The sequence below is a fragment of the Pogona vitticeps genome, chromosome 2, assembly GCF_051106095.1.
Source record: "Pogona vitticeps strain Pit_001003342236 chromosome 2, PviZW2.1, whole genome shotgun sequence".
Lineage (NCBI taxonomy): Eukaryota > Metazoa > Chordata > Lepidosauria > Squamata > Agamidae > Pogona > Pogona vitticeps.
Window position 1 is genome coordinate 84,284,689 of NC_135784.1, and position 21,928 is coordinate 84,306,616.

General features: G+C 40.6%; 1 protein-coding gene across 1 annotated transcript in view; it reads left to right on the forward strand.

Annotated features, from left to right (window-relative positions):
- RNF123 (ring finger protein 123) overlaps positions 1-21,928 on the forward strand; it is a 143,279-nt gene that overhangs the window by 10,678 nt on the left and 110,673 nt on the right. Inside the window, exons 4-12 of the mRNA XM_072989877.2 lie at positions 1,018-1,097; positions 2,682-2,779; positions 7,173-7,227; positions 8,701-8,786; positions 9,954-10,040; positions 13,954-14,021; positions 15,751-15,889; positions 17,536-17,637; positions 19,936-20,040. Coding sequence (XP_072845978.2) covers positions 1,018-1,097; positions 2,682-2,779; positions 7,173-7,227; positions 8,701-8,786; positions 9,954-10,040; positions 13,954-14,021; positions 15,751-15,889; positions 17,536-17,637; positions 19,936-20,040 — 820 coding nt within the window. The remainder of the gene's footprint in view (positions 1-1,017; positions 1,098-2,681; positions 2,780-7,172; positions 7,228-8,700; positions 8,787-9,953; positions 10,041-13,953; positions 14,022-15,750; positions 15,890-17,535; positions 17,638-19,935; positions 20,041-21,928) is intronic.

The following is a 21,928-nucleotide window of genomic DNA, read 5'->3' on the forward strand; positions in this document are numbered from 1 at the left end:
GGAGTTCTTACTGATTCAGGATGACACTAACACTTGCCTCATATGAAATGTTTCTCCCAATGAATGCCTGTTGTATGTATGTATTTAAAGATCTGCTAGGTCAAATTCCACCCACTATATACTTAGCTTCTGAACTCACAACTGAGTTGTTAATGCTGCTAAAAATAACTTCCATCCCTTTTTGCTTTTGGTGAGCAGAGGTTACCAGAAGGAGGAAGAGAAACAGAGTGGTTTCTTGTTGCTTTGCAGCAGTTTCCCAGATAGTCTATTCTTGAAGCATTCCATAAGATTTTTTTTTCAGCTCTGAGTTTTACAACCCTCAGCTTCAGATTTCTTTGATTTATTTGTTAAGATGATAGAAGTCTGAAAAAGAAGGTAGCTGCTGGGTAGCATAAATATCACATTCTGTTGGATTGAGATCTTACTACAGGCCTAGACAAATTAAATTCCACTAAGTTATAGTGCTGCCTGCTGGTTGTATCTGATGGCCCTCTGTGGAGTTGCATGTCAGAATTATGTGGGTGTGCCTTATTACCTCAATTCAGTGGGAAGTCAGAAATAATTTTGGCCCTTAGAAATTTCATAGTTTGTAGAGTTGTACATAAAAACACATACTAGATGGAAAGCATTTCAAAATCATTATTGTACTCTGTTAAGGGAAAAAAACATGTTTTGGGATGCAATTGGATGAACTGAGTCTTATCATCTTGAGTGTTTTCTGCATAGCCTGTGGTAAGATGTAAGGTTAGATGGTCTGTTGGAATGTGACGAATTTTAGCAAACTTCTTAGAATTTCAAAAATCAGTTCCCCTATGGGAGTGGTTCTTGTTTAGCTAATATTTCAGTGCTGGACCCTTATAAGTAATGTTCTCCTTTGCCTGTTTGTATGTAAATCTTGCCAAATACATTTTTGAAAATAACACTGGAATAGTCAATAAATTCTGATTTACTATTTGTCTTTGTCTTTCTGTGGATAATCATATGAAACCTCTGACCAGTATTTCACTTTATTTGTAGAAAACACCTGTCATTTCAAAATTTGCAAGAGCACATAGAACAATTGCTAGCTGAAAATGGTGGGTCAGAAGATGGTCAAGGTAGGTGAACATAGAATGTCTCTTGATTTGGAAATTTCTAAAGTAGGCAAACTGGGACCCTAGGAAACCTTTCCACCTGAGCCTGATTCCTCTCTTGATTCTACATGAAGCACAGATATGACAGTTATCAGTAGACAGATACGTAATTTGAACAGCAGTGCTTGAAACAGGAAGCAAAAAGTTTGTTCTTTTAAACTAAAATATGCCATTAGGAGAAATTCTTAAATGCATAGTATTTTCATAAAACAGTAGCTTGCCCCTTGCTTTTGATATTTGGTATCAGTTGTGTAGTGAAATATTTCCAAAAATGCAACCTTATGCTGCACAGCCCAGTGCACTCTGGGAGTTTGCCTATTATGTCAATGTTTTTTCTGTTCTTTTATGACACTGGTCACCAAAAATTCATGTTGATGATACTTTACAGTGCTCTTTCTGGATTCAGTGGAAACTATTGGTGGGTAGCAAGACATGGATACATATTTTAGATATTTTGAAAAACTTCAGCATGTGAAGGTGATTTATCATGCCTATAATCTTCTTTATTTCTTTAACATAATTATGATGAAGATTCTATTGTTTTTATTTTATTTTTATGAACAATGTAGTGTAAGTGCAAGCAACTTGTGTTTCTCTCTTTTTGCTGTAAAATTGCAAGCAGTGGCCAAAGTTCACTGGGCTGTAAACAGCAGAATGAAAATTGACAGGGATAAGTGCAAAGTTCTACACCTAGAGAAAAAACCCCAAATGTGCAGTTACTGGATGGGGGTGTATTTAGCTCAGTAATACTATGAGTGAGAAGGATCTTCGGATTGTTGTAGATCAAAAGCTGCATATGAGCCAACTATGTGATGTGGCTGCAAAAAAGGCGAATGCTGTTTTAGGATGCATTAACAGAACATATTATAGTCCCCAAATCCTTTGAGGTACTAGTTCTCCTCTATTCAACACTGGTTAAGCCTAATCTAGAATACTGTGTCCATTTCTGAACACCACATTTTAAGAAGTTTGCGAACAAATGGGAGCAGGTTCAAAGAAGGGCAACAAGGGACTGGAAACTAAGCCCTGTGAGGAAGGACTGAAAGAAATAGGCATGTTTAGCATTGAGAAAAGAAGACTGAGCAAAGATATGATAGCGCTTTTCAAATACTTTAAAGTCATACAGAGGATGGCAGGATCTCTTCTTAATCATCTCAGAGTGCAGAACATGTAATAATGGGCCAATAATGGGCTACAGGAAGCAAGATTTAGGCTGACTGTCAGGAAAAACTTCTTAACAGTTAGATAAATATGGCAACAGAACCAATTACCTCAGGAGGTGGTGAGCACTCCAATGCTTGGAGGCATTCAAGAGAAAATTGGACAACCATCTGTCAGATCTGCTTTAATTTGGATTCCTGCTTTGAGCAGGGGGTTGGACTTGATGGCCCTGTAGGCTCCTTCCAGCTCAATTATTCTGTGAGTCTATGATTTGGCTTATTTTAAGGAGGAGAATTTCAGTGAATATTGTCAGTCTTGATTACTGTATTCCTTACACTGTTGTTTTGCAAATCTTTCTCACCGTCATTCCTGAAATTTTCATTTTAGATCAGGTAGTAGAGGGCAGACTTGGTCCTTCTACTGTGGTGCTGGACCACACCAGTGGGTTTGAAGGACTTCTGTTGGTGGATGATGACCTACTTGGGGTGAGTGAGAGAAAAACTGTGAGTGTATTAGATCACAGGACGTCAAGACATGTTCTAAACCCCTTCTGCTTAGTAGTTTTGTTTTATCTTTTTCTTGATGCTGCTGCTCTGTTTGTCTCTGTATATCCCCGTTCTCCCATTGCTTTGCAGGCTGGTATACAGGGAACACAAGCTCCCTTTGAACCATGGCTATGAAATTGCAAACTAGCTCTGGGAATGTGCTTTCCTATCTCTGGTCTCCTTCTTTTCCTGGAAAAAATCCTCTCACCCACAATTTGCTAGCACTGTTGTGAACCATGATTAAGGTTAACTAGGCTTCCTGTTTACCATAGATCTGGAACTACAGTTTGAAGTGCCCTTTAGATCCTAATGCAAGGGGAATATTAGCTGTTAATGTTATTGGCAACAAACTATTTAGTTTCCATTAATTGAGAAATTTGTGGAAGTATCAGGAGAGACGGTTGACATAAATCTGATATTATAGCTGCAGTTGTACTTTGGGTTGATAGAAAATGGGCTTATCAAGAGATGCTGAGAGATCCTCCTTCCTGATAACTAAAGTACTGTATCAAATCTGTCAAGAAACTGGAAAATTGAGGGTTAATGGACTCTGATGCTCTTTTGGAAAATTCAGGCTTTGTAGTCAGAATGGCTGTCTGAGAGAAGTGGGGGTGATGCCACCAATAACTGAAAGGGAGTAATACTGGCGGCTTATTGGTGTAACAGTTGCTTTCAAGGTGAGGCTGGCTCATTCTTTGGTACTAAGCTAATTGCAAGATTTACAGCAGATTAAGGAGAGGGGTCAGAAACTGCCTTTGCCTTTTTGAATGTTGGGGAGAATTTGATGCCTGATTGGAAGATCCTCTGGAAGAATCTAGAGGTGAATGCTTTAGGTATAAAACTAGTGTCAGAAATTCCTTTTGTTGGCTTAGTTATCTCTCAGGCGAGATACTATATTCATTTGCTGTTCTGTACTTTGTGTATGGATATGGTAAAGCTGTACTAGAGAGTAGGTACAGTGGTGCCTTGCTTGACGACGTTAATTCATTCTAGCGAAATCGCTGTAGGGCGAAATTGTCATCAAGCGAAATAAAAAAACACATTGAAACGCATTGAAAACCGTTCAGTGCGTTCCAATGGGTGAAATACCTGCTTATCCAGTGAAGATCCTCCATACGGTGGCCATCTTCTGGTGCCTGTAATGCAAGGAATCAGTCCCTAACACAGCGGGGCGCCATTTTTTACAGCCAGCGGCCATTTTGAAACCCGACGATAAGCTGTTTGCTGATTGTCGTAAAGTGAAAAATCGGTTCCCAAAGCAGGGAACCGATCAACGTTAAGTGAAATTCCCCCATCTAAACATCATTTTGCGGTCGCAAAAGTGATTGCAAAAACTTCAACATTAAGCGGATTTGTCGTCAAGTGGGGTAATCGTCCAGCGGGGCACCACTGTACTTTAATATTTATTTATTTATTTATTTGTTTCTTTGTTTGTTTGATTTATATCCCACCCATCTGGTATATTCTACCACTCTGGGCGGCTTACAGAATATAAAAAACAATTTAAAAAACAAACAAACGAACAAACAAAACCATAAAAACATTAGAATACAACAATAACAAATAGTGCAGGAATAAATAAATAATAAATAGCAAAGCAAAGAAATCAGTAGTTGACAGGAGGGAAGGCCTGGATGTACATCCATATTTTCAGTTGGCATTTGAAAGTACCCTGCGCTGGGGCCTCGTGAATTTCCGGAGGAAGGTTGTTCCAAAGGCGAGGAGCCACCACCGAGAAGGCCCGGCTTCGTGTCTTTTCCCTCTGGGCCTCCCTCGGCGTCAGGCTCCTCAGCTTCACCTCCTGACTCATGCGGGTGATCCGAGTAGATCTTGGTGGTTTTGCTAGCTCTCTTATTTTCTGTTGTGCTTTCTCTGTGTTGTTTTTACCTCAAGCTCTTAATTATGTGCTTCAAAACATCTCTGTTTTTGCAACTATTAAGACTTCTTTCGAAACTTCACTCTCTTTGACTTTTCACCATCTTGAAATAAAGGATGAAATTTCTTCATACAGCTGTTTGGCTTTTTAAGAGGGTTTGTCATTTCTAAAACCAGACCTTGCCTTGACCATCTACTGGGATCCTGTATGCTTTGTGAGTGCGGTGGTATTTCTAACTGGCAGGGTTGGTGTAAGAATCAAAGCGCTTAATGATGTAAATTTTGGAGAACTTCCAGGAAGCACTGATTAGTCTGGTTAGACTAAGGTTTTGGGAGGTTCCTGGGCAGGAAGATTCTCCCAGCCAACAGCACATTTGAAGCTCCTGGTCTCATCCACACCAGGATAGCTAGAATAGTGTAGCTGAGTGGTTAGTGTTTGTCTCCCTGAACCTGGAGATCTTTGACAAATTCTTTGTTACATTCCGCCTTTGTTACTACATTAGCTTTTCTTTTCCTAAGCCCTCTGTTGTCTGTAATTCTGAAATACTTCCTCATTTACAGTATAGTCTGAATTATGCTACTGTACTTGTTCTTGTATTATGCTTGTTGTTGACCTGTTATAATTTCATAGGTCAGTTTAAGGTAATTGGAATGTCCTGTTAATTTTTTTTACTGAATATTCTTTGTTTCTATTTTGAAAAGATTTTAGAGATCTTCTTTATTAATATCATTCTTTTCCTGTTTTGTCTTGGCCTTCTTGGATGATTAGTTTTTTTCTTCTCATAAGTGCTGCTGCTGATTATATTATCGTGAGTCTGGGAGTGCCACAAGAGGCACTCCTCAGACTGAACTGTCTGTCTCCTCGGCTGAAGATATTGAGGCCACTCTGGAGGAGACCCTAAAAGGACTGTGTTTGGATGAGCAGGGGCAGAAAGACCAAAAGAAGAAGGAGCCACCAGAGGGTGTCATTTTGGAGGAAAAGGAGGAAGGAATAAAAGGAGGGGAGAAGGAGGAAAAGGGGCAGTTCGAGATAGAGGCGAGAGAGGCTTGTTGGATGGAGGAAGAACAACAAACGAAAAAAAGGACTGGGTTGTTATAGTGCAGGAGAACCCTTGGAGAAGGGAGTGGATAGAGTTTAAATTTCCTAGGGTGTATGCAGAGAAGGAACAGAGGAGAAAGACGTATAGAAAGCCACCTTACTGGGGCGAGACCAAAGAAAAGGAACAGAGGAAAAAGTTTAGAGAGTGGCAGCAATGAGAAGCTCAGAGACGGAAGAACAAGCCATGTCTTGACTGTCCTGGGAAACCCTGTGGAATGAGCCCCTTCAAACCAAGGCTAAGACCGAACCTGAGCAAGAAAGTGTGGGAGCCCCGGGTGGGCTGGGTTTTCCACCCTCCTCAATAAGGTCAGGTATATAACCAAAGGATCGGGCATGCCATATAGGTGGTGATACAGAGACTTAAGTTTTTCCCCCTTTGCAACTGGAGAATGATTTGTTATGGTGTGAAGAAAAGGGCAAAGGCACAATGTCTCTGAAACAAGAGGCAGAATCTGTTGTTAATGTTGAACAAAGCAAATTGTCACAAAATAAAGGATTTTTGTTACAAACGCATGGTGTTCTTGAGTCATCCATCAAGCATGAATTAGATGAAGGAGAGAATGGAATCACACAAGATCACAATTACATATGTATCACAGTAGCCAAGATTTTCTTTGTGTGCTTTCCATGCCCCCATGGTTCACCCACTGGGTTTCAAATCTCAGTTAAGGTGGAAGTTCTCAACCACCTTTGCACTGAACATACAAGCAACTGTTGCTGTGTGCTGTCTGGTATTACATTGCAAGCAATCATACGCCCACTACTCCATTCCAAATAGAGGGTGGTGTCCTTCTGTTTTTACTAAGCAGATCTTGCACTGCTCATCTCATTTGTTTTAGGCTCTGTCTCCTGAACCCGACTGTAATCATTTGTGCTTTGGACTCTTTTATCGTTTCTTCTGGTACTTGGTGTCTTGATCTTGCTGTTTCTGGCACATGGTTAAGCATGTTCTCATACAGCCCATCTGGTTCCTGCAGTTGTCTTATTTCAGGTTCTTCGTTCATGCTGATCCCCAACCTGTCCGTATGACTCGTTGGGAAGGTTGTGAGGCCAGTAAAGATTGTACTTTTTCCAGCCTTGCCTTGCAAATATTGGCAATAAGTGTTTGTTCTGGGTAAAATGAGAGTAGCCTGCCAATATGTAGCTGTATTTTTTGGGAGAGTTCCAATGTCTACGGTCCTTGTAGATCTCCTAGTGTCTTTGTGAGCTCAGTCCTTGTGGCAGCAAGCCGCTGGTGAATTTTTTTGAGACTTCAATCACTGGAAGTGACCTTGTATGTTCTTTAACTGTTTTTTCTCCAGATGCATGTCAGGTATGAGATGGGGAAGCATGATATATAAGAGTTTCTTTGTATTTCAGGTAATTGGCCATAGTAACTTTGGGTCTATCAGGGCTACCACCTGTGTATATAAAGGTAAGAGAAAAAAATGACCAGCCATAGTGTCAGTCTTACTGGGAAAATGTTTGTTGCAAGTGGATAGCAGCTTTAGGGGATAGTTTATTAATAATGATGTTAAATAAATCCAAAACATTAATATTTGGGTTGCAGTTGTTTCAGTTTTTCAGAAGAAAATATCTGTCACTATTGTTTCCACCTGAGTAGGTACGGTGGTGCCTTGACTTAAGAACTTAATCCATATTGGAATAGTGGCTGTAAGTCAAAACGTTCTTAAATCAAAGCAGCATTTCCCATAGGAATGCATTGAAAACCAATTAGTCTGTTCCAGCTGTTTTTTTTGTCCTTATTTCATGGCACGGTTCATAAGTAAAAGCATTAGTTCCTATAGGAACTAATGCAGAGCTGGTTAATCTGTATTCGACCACTGGAGCCATGACTATGGTTCACCACACCACAGTACACAAACCCTAAAAGTCCAGAATCCAGCAACCATTATTCCAGCACAGACCCCCTCATCACAAAAAGAGGGCATGGGGGGATAGAGACTTGAGTCTAAGCTGTATTTCAAAGCAAACAGAGCAGATTAGAAATGCAAAGAGAACAAAGCAAAAAAGCAAGGGAAGCATGCATGAAGCATTCCAAAAACAAACGGAGCAGATCAGAAATGCAAAGAGAACAAAGCAAAAAAGCAAGGGAAGAGTGCATGAAGCATTGCAAAAACAAACAGAGCAGATCAGAAATGCAGAGAACAAAGCAAAAAGCATGCAAGACACATTGAAAATGGGAGAACCCCCCCAAAAGCAACCAAACCCCCCAAGACCCATCGGAAATGGGGGGGGCAAAAAAACAAAACAAATTCCCCAAGACCCATCAGAAATGGGAAAAAACACTCCAAAAAGGAACCAAACCCCCCCATCGGAAATGGGGGGCGAACCAAAAAACAAACACCCTCCCAAGGACCATCACAGCACAGAAACATAACCCCCCAAGCCGAAAATCACGCTGGAAAAATACCCAGAACAGTTTTTAAAAAGTATAAAGCAGCACCTTACCTTAGCAGGCAGCCTCCTCGGATCCCACATTCTCTAATTGCCCGTGAGAAAGAGCTATAAAGAAGCAGCCTTGTTGCCACCTACAGTTAGCTACAGTATTTGAATTTCCCTCCCTTTTCCCCAGCCTTTTTTTTCTGTTCGTAAGTCAAAGCTCTGTTCGCAAGTCAAAGCAAGATTTTCTGAACGGAGCTGTTCGTAACTCAAAACGTTTGTAGGTCAAGGCGTTCGTAAGTCAAGGCACTACTGTATTTGTTAGAGGAAAGCCTATAAATAATGTCCAGTATGTTGGTCATGTTAGGAAAGAAAGAATGAAATTGCCCTTTAGAAGTGTTCTGGATGGTGTATGTTGTTTAGTTGTCTTATGTTGAGTGATGAGTCTAGCTTTTTAGCTGAGACCAAGTCACCTGACACTTGTGCTACTGTCTTACCTTTTCAGGAAAATGGATTTATGAGGTGCTGATTTCATCCCAAGGCCTCATGCAGATCGGCTGGTGCACCCTCAATTGTCGGTTCAATCAGGAGGTAATGAAACAACATTGCGTTCTCTAGCTTGCAAGGGCAAGTCTAGGCAAGTTGTCTTCTGTTTTTTTAATGTAATGGTATTTTACTCAAACGCACAAGAAGAGCCATGGAAAATTATGGATCATGATAAAAGAAATGGGTGTGCCACATTTTACTGTCCTAATACAGTATGTAAGATATACTGTTGGGAAGAGACTACTGTTAGGGCAGAATATGGAAAATTGAATCATTTCCCATAGGCAGTGGTATCAGACAAAGGTTTATTTTATATCCCTGTTTTATAATCTACTTTTGCAGTTCTTTTACTAAAGGTTGGATTGGAGAAGAGGTGTTGTCCTTTGATAACAATACACTCTGCTTATGTTGGGTATAAGACCGAACTTATTTATTACTAGAGTTGGGATATTCATATTCGTCTTGTGGGGAAGATGAATACAGATATTGCCACCACAGGTGGCTGGGCCAATTGGACCCCCCCCCCAAACTGGATCATCCACTTATTGCTTGTGGCGCATGTGGCACATTGTCATTCACACTGCACCAATTGTGGAAGTAGCCCAGCCAGAGCTTCCCCTGTGCTACTGACCACTCAGCAGCTTAGCAGGGAGGCTCATTATCCTGCCTTTTCATCAGATTGGTCAACAATGGAGGGAGGCGGGGAAGCCCCAGCCAGGCTACTTCCATGCTTGGCACGGCATTAATCTCTAATTATTACTGTATGTAATTAATATCACAAATATACATGGACGACTGATATTTTAAATGTGGGTGTTTCTCTGAGTTCTGTAGTTGAGACTAGTGTGTTTCTCAGTGCTTTTTGATATGACACTGACAGTGGTTAATGGAAGAAGGAGAGCAGCACTATGAAAAAATGCTTGAAGAGCATAAAGCACAACAAGTGCTTGAAAAATCCACTTTCAAAATCCACTTTCCACCTGTGTTGTAGATATGTAATGCTTGTAAACTATAGAAACAAATTAAGCCAGAGTTTAAAACTGATCCAAAAATCTTGTATCTCCCTTTGAAGTGAAATGCTATGTGTAAGTATCAGCAGACAAGCATGCCCTGAGAAGTAATTGTTTGAGTGTATTTGGTTTAGGTTGCTGTCCTGTTCCTCATTTTTCTTAGAATTTGTTGACAATGAATCTGAATGCATTATTTATACAGGAGGGAGTTGGAGACACTCCAGATTCATATGCTTATGATGGAAATCGAGTGCGCAAATGGAATGTGACCACAACCAACTATGGTAAAGTGAGTGTCTAATTTCAATTATTTTTCTTGCCAGAGGAATAAACAAAACATGTCTCTCTTCTTTGGCTTGGATCCAGAACAAGAACTATAGGAAGCTGCCTTACTCCAAGCCAGACTGTTGGTCTATCTGACTCCTCACTGTCTAAATGGAAGAAGCTTTCCATGTTTCCGTACTGGTGTATTTCTCAGTCCTACTAGAGATGGAGTGCGGGTGATGATTGAACTTGAGTTTTTTGAATGGTCTAAAATGGCTATTCTGCTGCTAATGTATTTTACAGTAGATGGTTACCTACATAGATGCATTTCTTTTAACATTCTTATGTGTCTGACACAGCTGGCACTACTTTGTGAAAGCTTGTGACTTTAAGATGCCATAGGGGTCTTTGTTCTAGTAACTGAGCTATTAACAAGTCAGAATTGAAAGAAGTCTTGTAACAGTGCTCTCATAAAAATCAGTATCTCTCATTACTTAATATCAAACTTTAAATTCAATAGAAGTTGTCTAAATACAGTGGTGCCTCGCACAACGAGTGCCTCACACAACAATGAATTCACACAACGATGCCTTTTTCTGTTAAATTTGCTGCCTCACACAGCGAGGTTTCCTATGGGGGATTTTCACACAACGATCTCCCTTTTCGCTCCTGTAAAAGTGTCTTACAATGTTTGGACGCTGTTTTAAATGATTGCAATGGTTAGTCCACCTCCTGAAACCTATGCAAACTGATTTTGGTGTTGTTCTGACACTTCGTTAATTTATGATGATTTTTTGTTTTTTCCATTGGAAACCATTAGACAGACCATCCAATGGTTTCCAATGGAGAAAATTCAAAAAATCATCATAAATTAACGAAGTGTCAGAACAACACCAAAATCAGTTTGCATAGGTTTCAGGAGGTGGACTAACCATTGCAATCGTTTAAAACAGCGTCCAAACATTGTAAGACACTTTTACAGGAGCAAAAAAGGACTTCGCAAAGGCATTGAAATGTATTGAGTCGGCTTCAATACATTCCAATATAGGAAACATTGTTTCACTCAACGATGTTTCCTATGGGGATTTTCACTGAACGATGGCAATCCGTTCCAATTGGAACGGATTAACTGGTTTTCAATGCATTCCTATGAGAAATGGTGTTTCACAGAACGATGTTTCACACAACGTTGATTTTTTTGGAACCAATTAACATCGTTGTGTGAGGCACCACTGTATAAGATATTGCAGCTGTACAGTTTGCTATGATAGAACATTACATGTTATCTACATTGACAACAGGGAGCAACAAAGCAATGTATTTCAAGTTCATTTATGTTTGAAAGCATTGTTGTAGAAAGGTCTGACTTGTCTGCGCACATTAGGAAGGTCATTTCCATTCCCCTCCTTATGGTCACTTTGCTAGGATTATATATTCTCTTGATTGTAATATCATAACAAGCTCTGTAGCTACTTGTTCCACCTTAGCAAGCTGTGCAGCTGCTTGAAAGTAACTGGACATTACATCCACAGTAGCTAAAATAGTTCTGGTGCAGTTGGTTGCAATGGGAACTACACAGCTGATTCTGCAGTCTGCTTTGCCTGACTTGTAATGCCTAGGAAAGCTACACCTTTGTAATTTTATTTCTCTCAAAAACTCATGAGATTCCAGGTATTGCATACTTGCATGTGTACCTCAACCACCAATATTACCTTCCAAATTTTGACTCTGTGCATTGCAAACATATTCTTAAAGCTCACATATCCAGGACTGGCCACCACATTCTCTCATATATCTATGCCAGTGACCACCATAATTTAATGGATACCTGCATACACTAAATATACATCCTACACTTCAGCTGTTACTTCTCTATGGTCTTCAGTCAATGCTTATCATTAATATACTGTAGATCTAGAATTCAGTATGCTACAGTTGGCAGCAGATTGAGTTGAAGGTCAAAGAGTGATTAGTATAGTATCGTGATCCACAGCGATTTTGCTTGCTATAAAGTTTAAAAGCCAACAACCAACTGTAATTCCCAATTACAATTAGATATACATTCTCTCTCTCCAATAGAACTTGAGAGAATATTAATGTGAGAATGTATATAAATGAAGAAAGTGTGGTAATGGCTAAACAAATAAGGAAGACAAAACACTGGCTCACAAAATGTTCCGTATGCATTCCTATCTTAAAAGTAGGCACCACAGAGTACAGTAACTTTAGGACAAGTTTCCATATGAGCGATATGATGCTCAAGATTTTGCAATAGAGACTTTTACTATATGTGGAACAGTAAATACTGAACATTCCAGCTGGATTCCGAGAAGAAAAAGACACTAGAGATCATATAGCAAACATGTGGTAGCTACTGAAATGTACCAAAGAATTTCAGAATAAAATCACTTTATGCTTTATATATTAAAATAAAGCTTTTGATTGTGTGGCTCATGAAAAGTTATTGTTGTTTAGTCGTTAAGTCATGTCTGACTCTTCGTGACCCCATGGACCAGAGCACGCCAGGCCCTCCTGTCTTCCACTGCCTCCTGGAGTTTGGTCAAATTCATTAAAAGTTATGGAGCATGCTAAAAGAAATGGGTGTGTCACATTTAGTTATCCTGGTGCATAATGTATACTATGGAGAAGAGGCTATTGTTAGGGCAGGATATGGAAAACAGAACCATTTCCCATAGGCAGTGGTGTCAGACAAAGGTGTCGTTTATCTCCTTCTTTGTTCAATCTATATGCAGAACATACACAGAAAGTTGGGTTGGATTCAGATGAATGAGAAATGAAAATTGGTTAGTTTTTATACTTGGCTCAGTCATCAATAAAAATGGAAACTGCAGCCAAGTAATCAGGAAAAATCAGAGAGGGTAGGTATGAAGGAACTGGAAAGATCCATAGGTGGGAGGAAGGACATGTTTCTGGGATCCAAGGCCAGAATAATTCCTTAGGTATTGTTTCCAGATTACTATGTATGGATGTAAAAGTCAGTCACTGAAGAAGGCTGACAAAGAAAAAAAATCAGTTAATTTGAAATGTAGTGATGGAGGAGAAATTTATGGATACCATGGATGGCTGGGAAAAAACAAAGTGACTTTTAGATGAAACCAAGTCTGTAATAGAAGCTAAAAATGACTAAACTGAGGCAATAATACTTCAGACATACAAGAAGACAAGATTCACTGGAGAAGACAATAATTCTGGGAAAATTGAAAAACTGAAGGTTGTTGTAGGTTTTTTGGGCTGTTTGGCCATGTTCTGGAGGTTTTTATTCCTACCGTTTCGCCACTCTCTGTGGCCAGCATCTTCAGAGAACAGTAGTTAGAACTCTGTCTGTGTTCTGGTGTAGCGTGTGGGATAGTTGAGACTCAACTATCAACTATCCCACACACTACACCAGAACACAGAGTTCTAACTCCTGTCCTCTGGAAATGCTGGCCATAGAGACTGACAAAATGTTAGGAAGAAAAACCTCCAGAACACAGCCAAACAGCCTGAAAAACCTAAAACAGCCATCAGATCTTAGCCATGAAAGCCTTCAAGAATACAAAGTGAAAGACTGTAGGAAAAGAAGACCCAACATAAAAGGGATTGATTCAGTAAAGGAAGCTATAGATGTTAGTTTGCAACATCTTAGCAGGCCTGTTAACTACTGTATTCTCTTTAGGGATCTGTAAACCCTGTGTCCCCAGGGTTTGTATAAGACAAGTGACTTGATAGCACATAATAATGGCAGAAGTACTGGCATAGTAGACAAGAAAAGTCATTGACCTCTGGCATAGGGTATGGAGCAGAATGTCACAGTGCTCTTGGAGGGCCTTTAGTTGTGGCCTGTTTGACCAGTTTGGAAGCACTACTGTACCAAAACAGCCTCCATGCTCCCCCTAGTCTTAGTTAATAACTGTATCTTTCTCTTTTTCCCCTTGCAGTCTTGGGCAGCAGGAGATATTGTTAGCTGCTTGATAGACCTGGATGAAGGAATCATTTCTTTCTGCCTGTAAGCATCCTTATAAACCATCTCTAGATGTTGCTAGTCTGCTGTTTTCTATCCTGTCATCTCCTAAATGTGTTTACTGAGGGCTTGAATCAAGCCCTGCCAAGAGGTAAATCATTCTTTCCTAAAGATTGATTCAGTAAGGTGCCTTCCTTCTTTTTTTTCAGTGTTTTCCTGTGGAACTGGAATTTTTCTGTTTTTAAAATACATTTCTATTCTGATATAAATATTTTGTAGGCTTGGTACAAGAATGATAAATCATGGAGAGGCATGTGAAACCAATTCAGATTCATTCAAGTAGTGACCCACTTAGGTAGTTGTTTCTAATGTGACTGCTGTACCTCATAGGAAGTCGTGAGAGCGGTGCAAGCTTCCTTACTAGCACATCTGTGTATCCAAAGTTACACAGAACCTCTTTAGCTATACAGTACAACTTTTTCAAAGTGTTTTGGGCACTGTTTGAATGCTTGCCCACTGAACAATTGCTTTGAAGCTGTCTCTGCTACTAATGATGGCCATGATGATGATGATAATGATGCTAGAAAAGAAAGGGCAGGTAATACCTTTGTTATAAAGGTATCACCTGCCTTTGTTTTTGTGTTGTGTGTGGACCACACATCTTTTTTTCTAGATAATGATGTCACTTATAAAGTATGCCCTTTGTTCAGTAGCAGCAACATCAGTGTTTAGATTTCGCAATAATTGCAATTTCTTCTGTTGGGTCTAGAAAGTATACCTTGATGGGGACAGCTTCCTACAAGACCATATGTCCTTCTCTGTATTATTCTGCTGAGCCTGAAGTTTTAACTGTACACTATTTATGTTCTAGGGCAGCTGGCACACAGAGCGCTTTCTGCAGGCACACAAGCCATAAGTCACCAGATCTTTCTTTTCTTTTCTTTTTCTTTTTTTTATTTATATCCCGCCTATCTAGTCAGTTAAGACCACCAGATCGCTACCCCCCCCCCTCCGCAGCCAAACCTCAGGAGGTAGCTGCAGCTGCGGTGCTGGCGTGTCAACAGGCAGTGAACCAGGATCCGGAGCAGCTGGCGGTGGATTCGGAGTGGGGTCTCAACACACCTCTGTGCCTGGGATTCCCCCTCCTGGTGCCACTTTCAGTTCCATCACCACCACGGCCCATTGCCCGCTGGTGTTGTTGTTTTTGTTTTTCAATTTGGGCACTTGGGCCCAAAAAGGTTCGCTGCCACTGTTCTAGGGCATCTGACATCAGAGAATTGTCAGAATTTGAACTGATACAGCAGGTTTTAAAAGGTTCTTGCTAATATGAAATTTCCATCTGTTAAGACTGAGGATATTGAAACTTAGGAAGTCCTCTCTAATTATTGCTGGCTGTTATATTTATTGTGCCAGATGATGCATGTCATTGGAAAACACAAGAGAACAGTTTGATCTTCTGTCACATTTGAGTTCCTGCTGCAAAAATAAGACAACTCTTGAATGATTAAGCTGACTGATCAGGGTTCTTTGACTGATCAGAACCCTTTAAAAAGTTCATGTTTTTAAAATGAACATTATAATCCTGGGGTATTGCAGCAATCAAATTCTGCACTTGGAAAATCGGATTTTATTTTAATGTGTGCCATAATACAAAGGAGAAGCCAACAGTTTGTAACAGCTTTTATTTTTCTATTGTGTCAAAGATTTTATTTCCGTCTTCAATTCTATGATGAACTGCATAAACCCTTAGGAATATGTCTCTTTTCTTCCTTAGGAATGGCGTATCTCTAGGAACAGCTTTTGATAATATCTCACGAGGCTCTGGCATGGCCTACTTCCCTGCTATCAGCCTATCATTCAAGGAATCTGTGGCCTTTAACTTTGGAAGCCGCCCACTTCGATATCCTTTGACAGTAATTTTAGACAAGTTGAGGAAAGATTGCCCAATATCTTCTTGCATTGTTATGGTGGCAATGTTTGGAGATGAATTGTTCAGGGGTAGAGATTATCGTCACTATGATTGATGGGTGTCGTTAGGTGGTCTTTTGTGTGCAGTGATCACTGGTCCTTGCGGCTGGTGATTCATCACAGTGACAGATAATCTCTCCCCCTGAGCACAATATACACCTACAACAAAAAAAACACTGGTCCCCATAATCACCCAATATCATGCAAAGGACAAAAGCTGATCCCACATCTATAAATACTCAGCTATCCAAACAAACAGCACCAAAGTACAGACAGAGTTCTGACTCCTGTCCTCTGAAGATGCTGGCCACAGACACTGGCGAAACGTTAGGAAGAAAAACCTTAAGAACACGGCCAAACAACCTGGAAAACCCATAACAACCAACTCACCATAGACTTTATCTGTTGTATGCTGAGTTGCTTGACTCAGCACATATGATGATTTCTTAACTTGAGGCAATTCTGCAGAAGATATGCTGGTGTAACTGTGCAAGAGGATTTTGCCACAGTTGCAAGGAAATATTAGTGCCTAAAATGTACTATTTTATTCACCACTTTCCTGGTGCGGTAGTTAAATTACAGTACTGCAGCCAAGACTTTGCTCACTACCTGAGTTTGATTAGGTAGCTGGCTCAAGGTTGACTCAGCATTCCGTCCTTCTGACGTAAGCAACACACTTTGATTTTTGTTTCATACCTTTCTGGTGATTTACTGCTGTTATTGATGTAATAATTATTAGGAAAAGTTTGGTACAAATACTACATCATCATCTTAGAACTGCAGAGCTGGAATGGGTCCTATGGATCATCAAGACCAGCCCTACATGCTAGATTTGCTTCACTTATTCTATCTCAGTAACTTCAGGATTATTTGCTTATTTAAACACATTAAATTAAAATAATTGATTTAAAAATATTGATATGCTGAAAGTATCTAACCAGTGTATTTTTTATTACAGAGCTACCTGTACCCCATGGGCATGGGAATAGGAAGGCCTCTTCCTCATTGAGTCTTGGGACATACACAATCAGAGAAGATATACCTATGGGTGTCAGTAGCTGTGACATCACTTAGACAGGATAACCATGATGTGTTTAACTCTGACTCTTTGTAACTTTGCCTAAAAATTTCAGGGTATCAAAGTAAGGGCTAGTTCAACATCAGCAGAGCCATGTAGTTCCACTAGGTAAAATAAAAAAGTCATCATCATCATCATCTTAGAATTGCAATGCTGTAAATGTCCCTATACTGTAAATCAGTGAGTCCAACCCCTGTCAAGGAGACACAGTAGGGAATCGAGCTCCCAACCTCTGGCTCCGCAGCCAGATACCTAAACCACTGACCTATCCAGCATGTTCTCTAGATTCTTCTTCTTCTTCTAAAATTTATTCCAGTGCATGTTGTGCTTAGTACATATCTGTATTGCAACTGTGTGATGCAAGTCTAGGACACATACGAAAATACAGTACAATATGGCAAGCTTTCTAGAAGATTTGACTGCCGGCTAATAAGAGCCCTAGAGCCTTGTGAAAATAGCTTCTTCAACAACTACAGTTTGTTTCCTTGACCATCTCATACATATCCAGTGGAGGGGTATCAACCCTTACAAGACAAACCAGCTGCGGATTTGGTGAAGGCTCACAAGCTGTTGGAATACCTGAAAAATGTTATCAATATTGGAATAGATGTTTCAGTAAGAGTATATTTTAGTGTTAAATTTTTCTAGACATATTCTGTCCAAAATTGTCTGCTCACTGCATTTATGAAGTTACAATTATTTATTTAATTTATCAGGTACTGTTCAACCAAAGCACTCATCTGTTGTATTGGTTTACAACAACAAACAATAGGCTGTAAACAATAAACTAATCAGTCTAGAGCATCTGGACAAATGCAGATGATTTCACCTTATGCTGAAAAGGGAGCGAAGCATAGTGCTAGATGAACCTCTCCAGAGAGTTCAGTTCTTATATCCATAGGAATGAATGGCATCATGATTCTATGCATATCTATTTAGAAATAAGCCTGAGTGAGTTCAGATAAATATGTATATTTATTTAAATATATATAAAATGTTTACATGCCCATATGGTAAAATCCTGTGTGTGTTTTACAAATACAAACCAATGACATCAGTAAAACCCAAGTAACACAGCCAGAACAAAATTGGGTGTTGAAGAAGGAACCTCCCTGACTAAGGTTTTTGTGGCCTTGCTTATGATCAGCAAATTGGAGGGCCATTTGTCTCCATCTTTTAATGGAGCAGGAAATTCACCATTTGGTTCAGAAGACATGGCACCTGATGTCTTTCATTGTTTTCTTTTTCCTGTCACAACTGTGGCTGCAAATAATGACAGCAGCAACCACAGACATCTTCATTCAGCAGCTACACAACCGCATTTCCCCTGTTCTCCTGCAGTGTTACAGATGCAGTGCTGTGGTCCTCTTGCAGTTGCTTCCCAGCAAAATGGGAGCTGCTAGCAATGGCAAGAGAAAAGGGAAGAACTTGTGGCCACTGCAGCAGGTATCAGCTGCCTCTTGAATGGTAGCAAGTTTCAAGCAGCTTTCAAAATTTCAGAAAAACAGCCTTCTGACTCAGCACAAAATGTAAGCCACTAGTGTTCCTATGGGAACTTTCAGCCCTAAGGAAACCCAGTTCTATCCTATCAGGCAAAAACAAAATTAAAATTAAAATGTTGTCAGGCACTTTTATGTCTTATGAAGCAGACTTGTCCACAGAAGCTCACATTAAAATATAGTAGTTAGTGTTTAAGGTGCCACAACATTTTTGTCTTCTTTATTTTTTGTTTTTCTTTTGTTTTTGCCTGCTATGCACAGACTAATGTGGCTACGTCTTCTAAAACCACTTCTATCCTATTCCTCTGACTAAGAAGCAGAATTTAGAATGCCACTGAATTGATAGTAGCTGGATTGATTCTTAGTGCCTAGGGTCAGTAAGGACAGGGACCCTGTCTAATCCTCCCCTGTAGCTGAGGTATTTACCTTCTCCTATATAAGTTGTAGGAAATACATTCCTGCTCTTGGGAAACTGTTATAATGAGGGCAGAAAAAGAGCCTTCACTTACTGTACCCAGGTGATGTGGTATTCATTGAAAAGAGAGGCAGGTTTTGCTTTTTTGTATTAAGATTGTGTTGCTGAGAGGTAGCAAAGATGGCATTGAACTCGGAAAACAAGGAAAAGTCTACATAGCTGCTGCTAAGGTCCACATTTTCACAGTAGTGGCTAAAATCCTTATTTCTAGTGTTATAAGTCAGGCTAGAGTAGGCCCATTGAATCAGTGGGGATCAGTTGACTCACCGAATCCCCACTGCTTCAATAGACCTATTCTGGTGTGACTTACCATGCTAAGCAATAGGATTTCAGCCAATGTTATGTAAAAGAAAAAAAAAAGCATGAATTGTTATTGCAGTCACTTTCCCATGTGCCTTCTGGAGGGAGAATATAAAACACTAATTATAATGAAGTCTCGCTAGCCAGAATCATATTCACTTGTCCAGTCATTAAGTACACTTGGGCAAATGCTCTCTCACTCCAGATTTTCTGTGCAACTGGTTACGCACTAGTTCTTAAATAAAAAATGTTTGTTAAATCGGAACAGCCCCCCCCCCCAGCATTTTTGAGTTGGATTTTGGCATGCTTTTCTTTTTTTCCTTAACTGGGTGTCTAGCTGTAAGGTCTAGCTCTAGATTGGAGAACTTATGGCCTCTCAGATGTTGGGCTCCATTTCCCATCGGATATATCCAGCCTGGCCAGTAGTGGCTGGGAAGTAGCAGCACAGTGATTTACCTAATGCCAAGTGTGGCTTAGAAAGGATAGGCAACAATCCCCTGGCATGTTCCTGGAATTAATGCAATTTCTGTAGATCCATGGTATGTGGTTTAATTGGATACTTGTCCAAGGGCTTCCTCAGATTTTGTAAAGTGAGAATCAGTTTACAAACTTGTGTCACCTTGAGTTTTTTTATTTCAGGAAGGAAAGTTGGTAGAGAGAGACTCTTCCACTTGGCAGCTTCAAGGGGAACCAACAGTGCTCATTACCCTGGCACACATTTTTAACAACTTTGCCCCTCTTATGGTGAGTGTCCTCAGCTGCTACATCTTTGTTTGCAATAATTTCAGAATCTTCTCTCTTTAGTCATTATTTTCCTAGTTGCAAGGGGGCATGAATGTGCCTTCCGTCAATGAACTCAGCTTATAGCGGTGTTCCATCAAGCAGGGAACATAGGAAGTCTTTTTGTACTGTGTCAGACTCTTGGTCCATCCAGCCCAGTATAGTGGATGCTGATTGGCAATGGCTCTCCAGGGTTTCACATGGGAGGTCTGCCTAGTCCCACATGGAGAGGCCATGGATGGAATCTGAGGCCTTCTGCATAAACATCACTGTTGAGCTATGCTCTAATAATCAACAAGAGGAGTCCAGCTTCTTTTATCTTTTTGTGCTGGACCTTGTTGTTCTTGCTTTTAGAAAAGCATGGAAGCATGATTTGACCATAAATGGAACTACTGAAGTTGATGTTTGGAACGTCACTAACCCCTCCCACCACTACTCCATAAACAGCCCTCATCGCAAGCAATTCCTGCCTAGGATAAGAAGCAACTTTTTGAGGTTGTTAATCCTTCCTCTGATTTGCTTTGCACTGTTCTTTGTATATTCGATTCACAAAATAATTTCAGGAATACTGCCTCCACCAATGTGCCAAGTCTGCATGGTTGTAAGAGTGCCTACCTCCCATTAGGGGGTGGGACAGGATTGCCAACAGTGAAGGCATCATAATGCTAGCTGGAATCTACTCGGGACAGGAGGGTTTATAACCCTTCCTGTCCAGAGGCCAGCCCTATTTCAGTCTTCAAGTGCCCTGTCCACTCACTCTGAGGGTCTAGTGTAAGTTTGCTGTTCATTTAAAAGCCAAATAGGAGTTTTTCGCCTGGTTCACCTGATTGGTGTATTGAACAAAAGGTGGCTAGGAAATTTTTGCCTGTCCTACACAGACTGCCCACAGGGGACAAAGGGCAGCTTGGATGGCATGATTGGATTAAATAGGTGGTCACGTCTGAGCAGGTTATGTTGAAATTAGGTATTGGTGGTGAGCCTTAGGCAGCACTAAAGGGAACTCAGTGCATCAGCAGTTCAGATCTTGAGGATCAGGGCATGGCTAGAGGAGCACACTTTTGGACCATCCCAGGTAACACCCACTTCGAGTCTTGACACTCGGAGAGGAGATGGGCCTGGGAAGCTCTTCCAGTTTGGGCCGACCAGTTTGGGGCTGCAAGACTGAAGCAGGGCATAGGGCCCTGAACTCTCCCTTACAGTAAAGGAGAGTGGAGTCAGCAGATCTGCACTACATCAGGCACCACTGCGGATAGGGAAAGTAAATAAAATTGTGGCTCTAGTTAAACCCGTCACTTGATTCTCATCTCTTTATTCATGGATTGAGGATGCAATGACTTGTGAGCAGTGCCTGATCATGGGGAAAGAATATTCTGCTGATTTATTTGGCAAGCTGAAGCTTGTACCTACCCAGCCATCTACTTGTGAGGAATGCTGGCCTCACTATATTTGATAGCAGGAAAGATTTGAAGCCTGAATCGCCTCCTCCATCGGACAGTTAGCTGTGAGGAAGGGCTGTAGACTGCCATGTGGAGCAGTAAGTTTCAACCCTTTCCAAGTGCAGAGGAAAGCATCTGCATAGGCAGCTGAAAGAAGAGTGGTGGACAAGTATTTCTCTAATTACATGCTGTAAGAGGCAAACAGACCTTATAGGATGATCTGAATGAGAAACACTTCTGGGATGTTTGGGAAATCTGAGTGAGAGACACTTTGGGATGGGCTGCACTTGCCGTATGCAAGATGAGTTCCGTGGAAAACATAGCTGTTGTGGGCATTCCCAAAGCTACAGCATGGGCACTGTTGTTCTGGTACTACAACTGGTTCAGACTGTCTGTAACATCATGTAAAACTTACT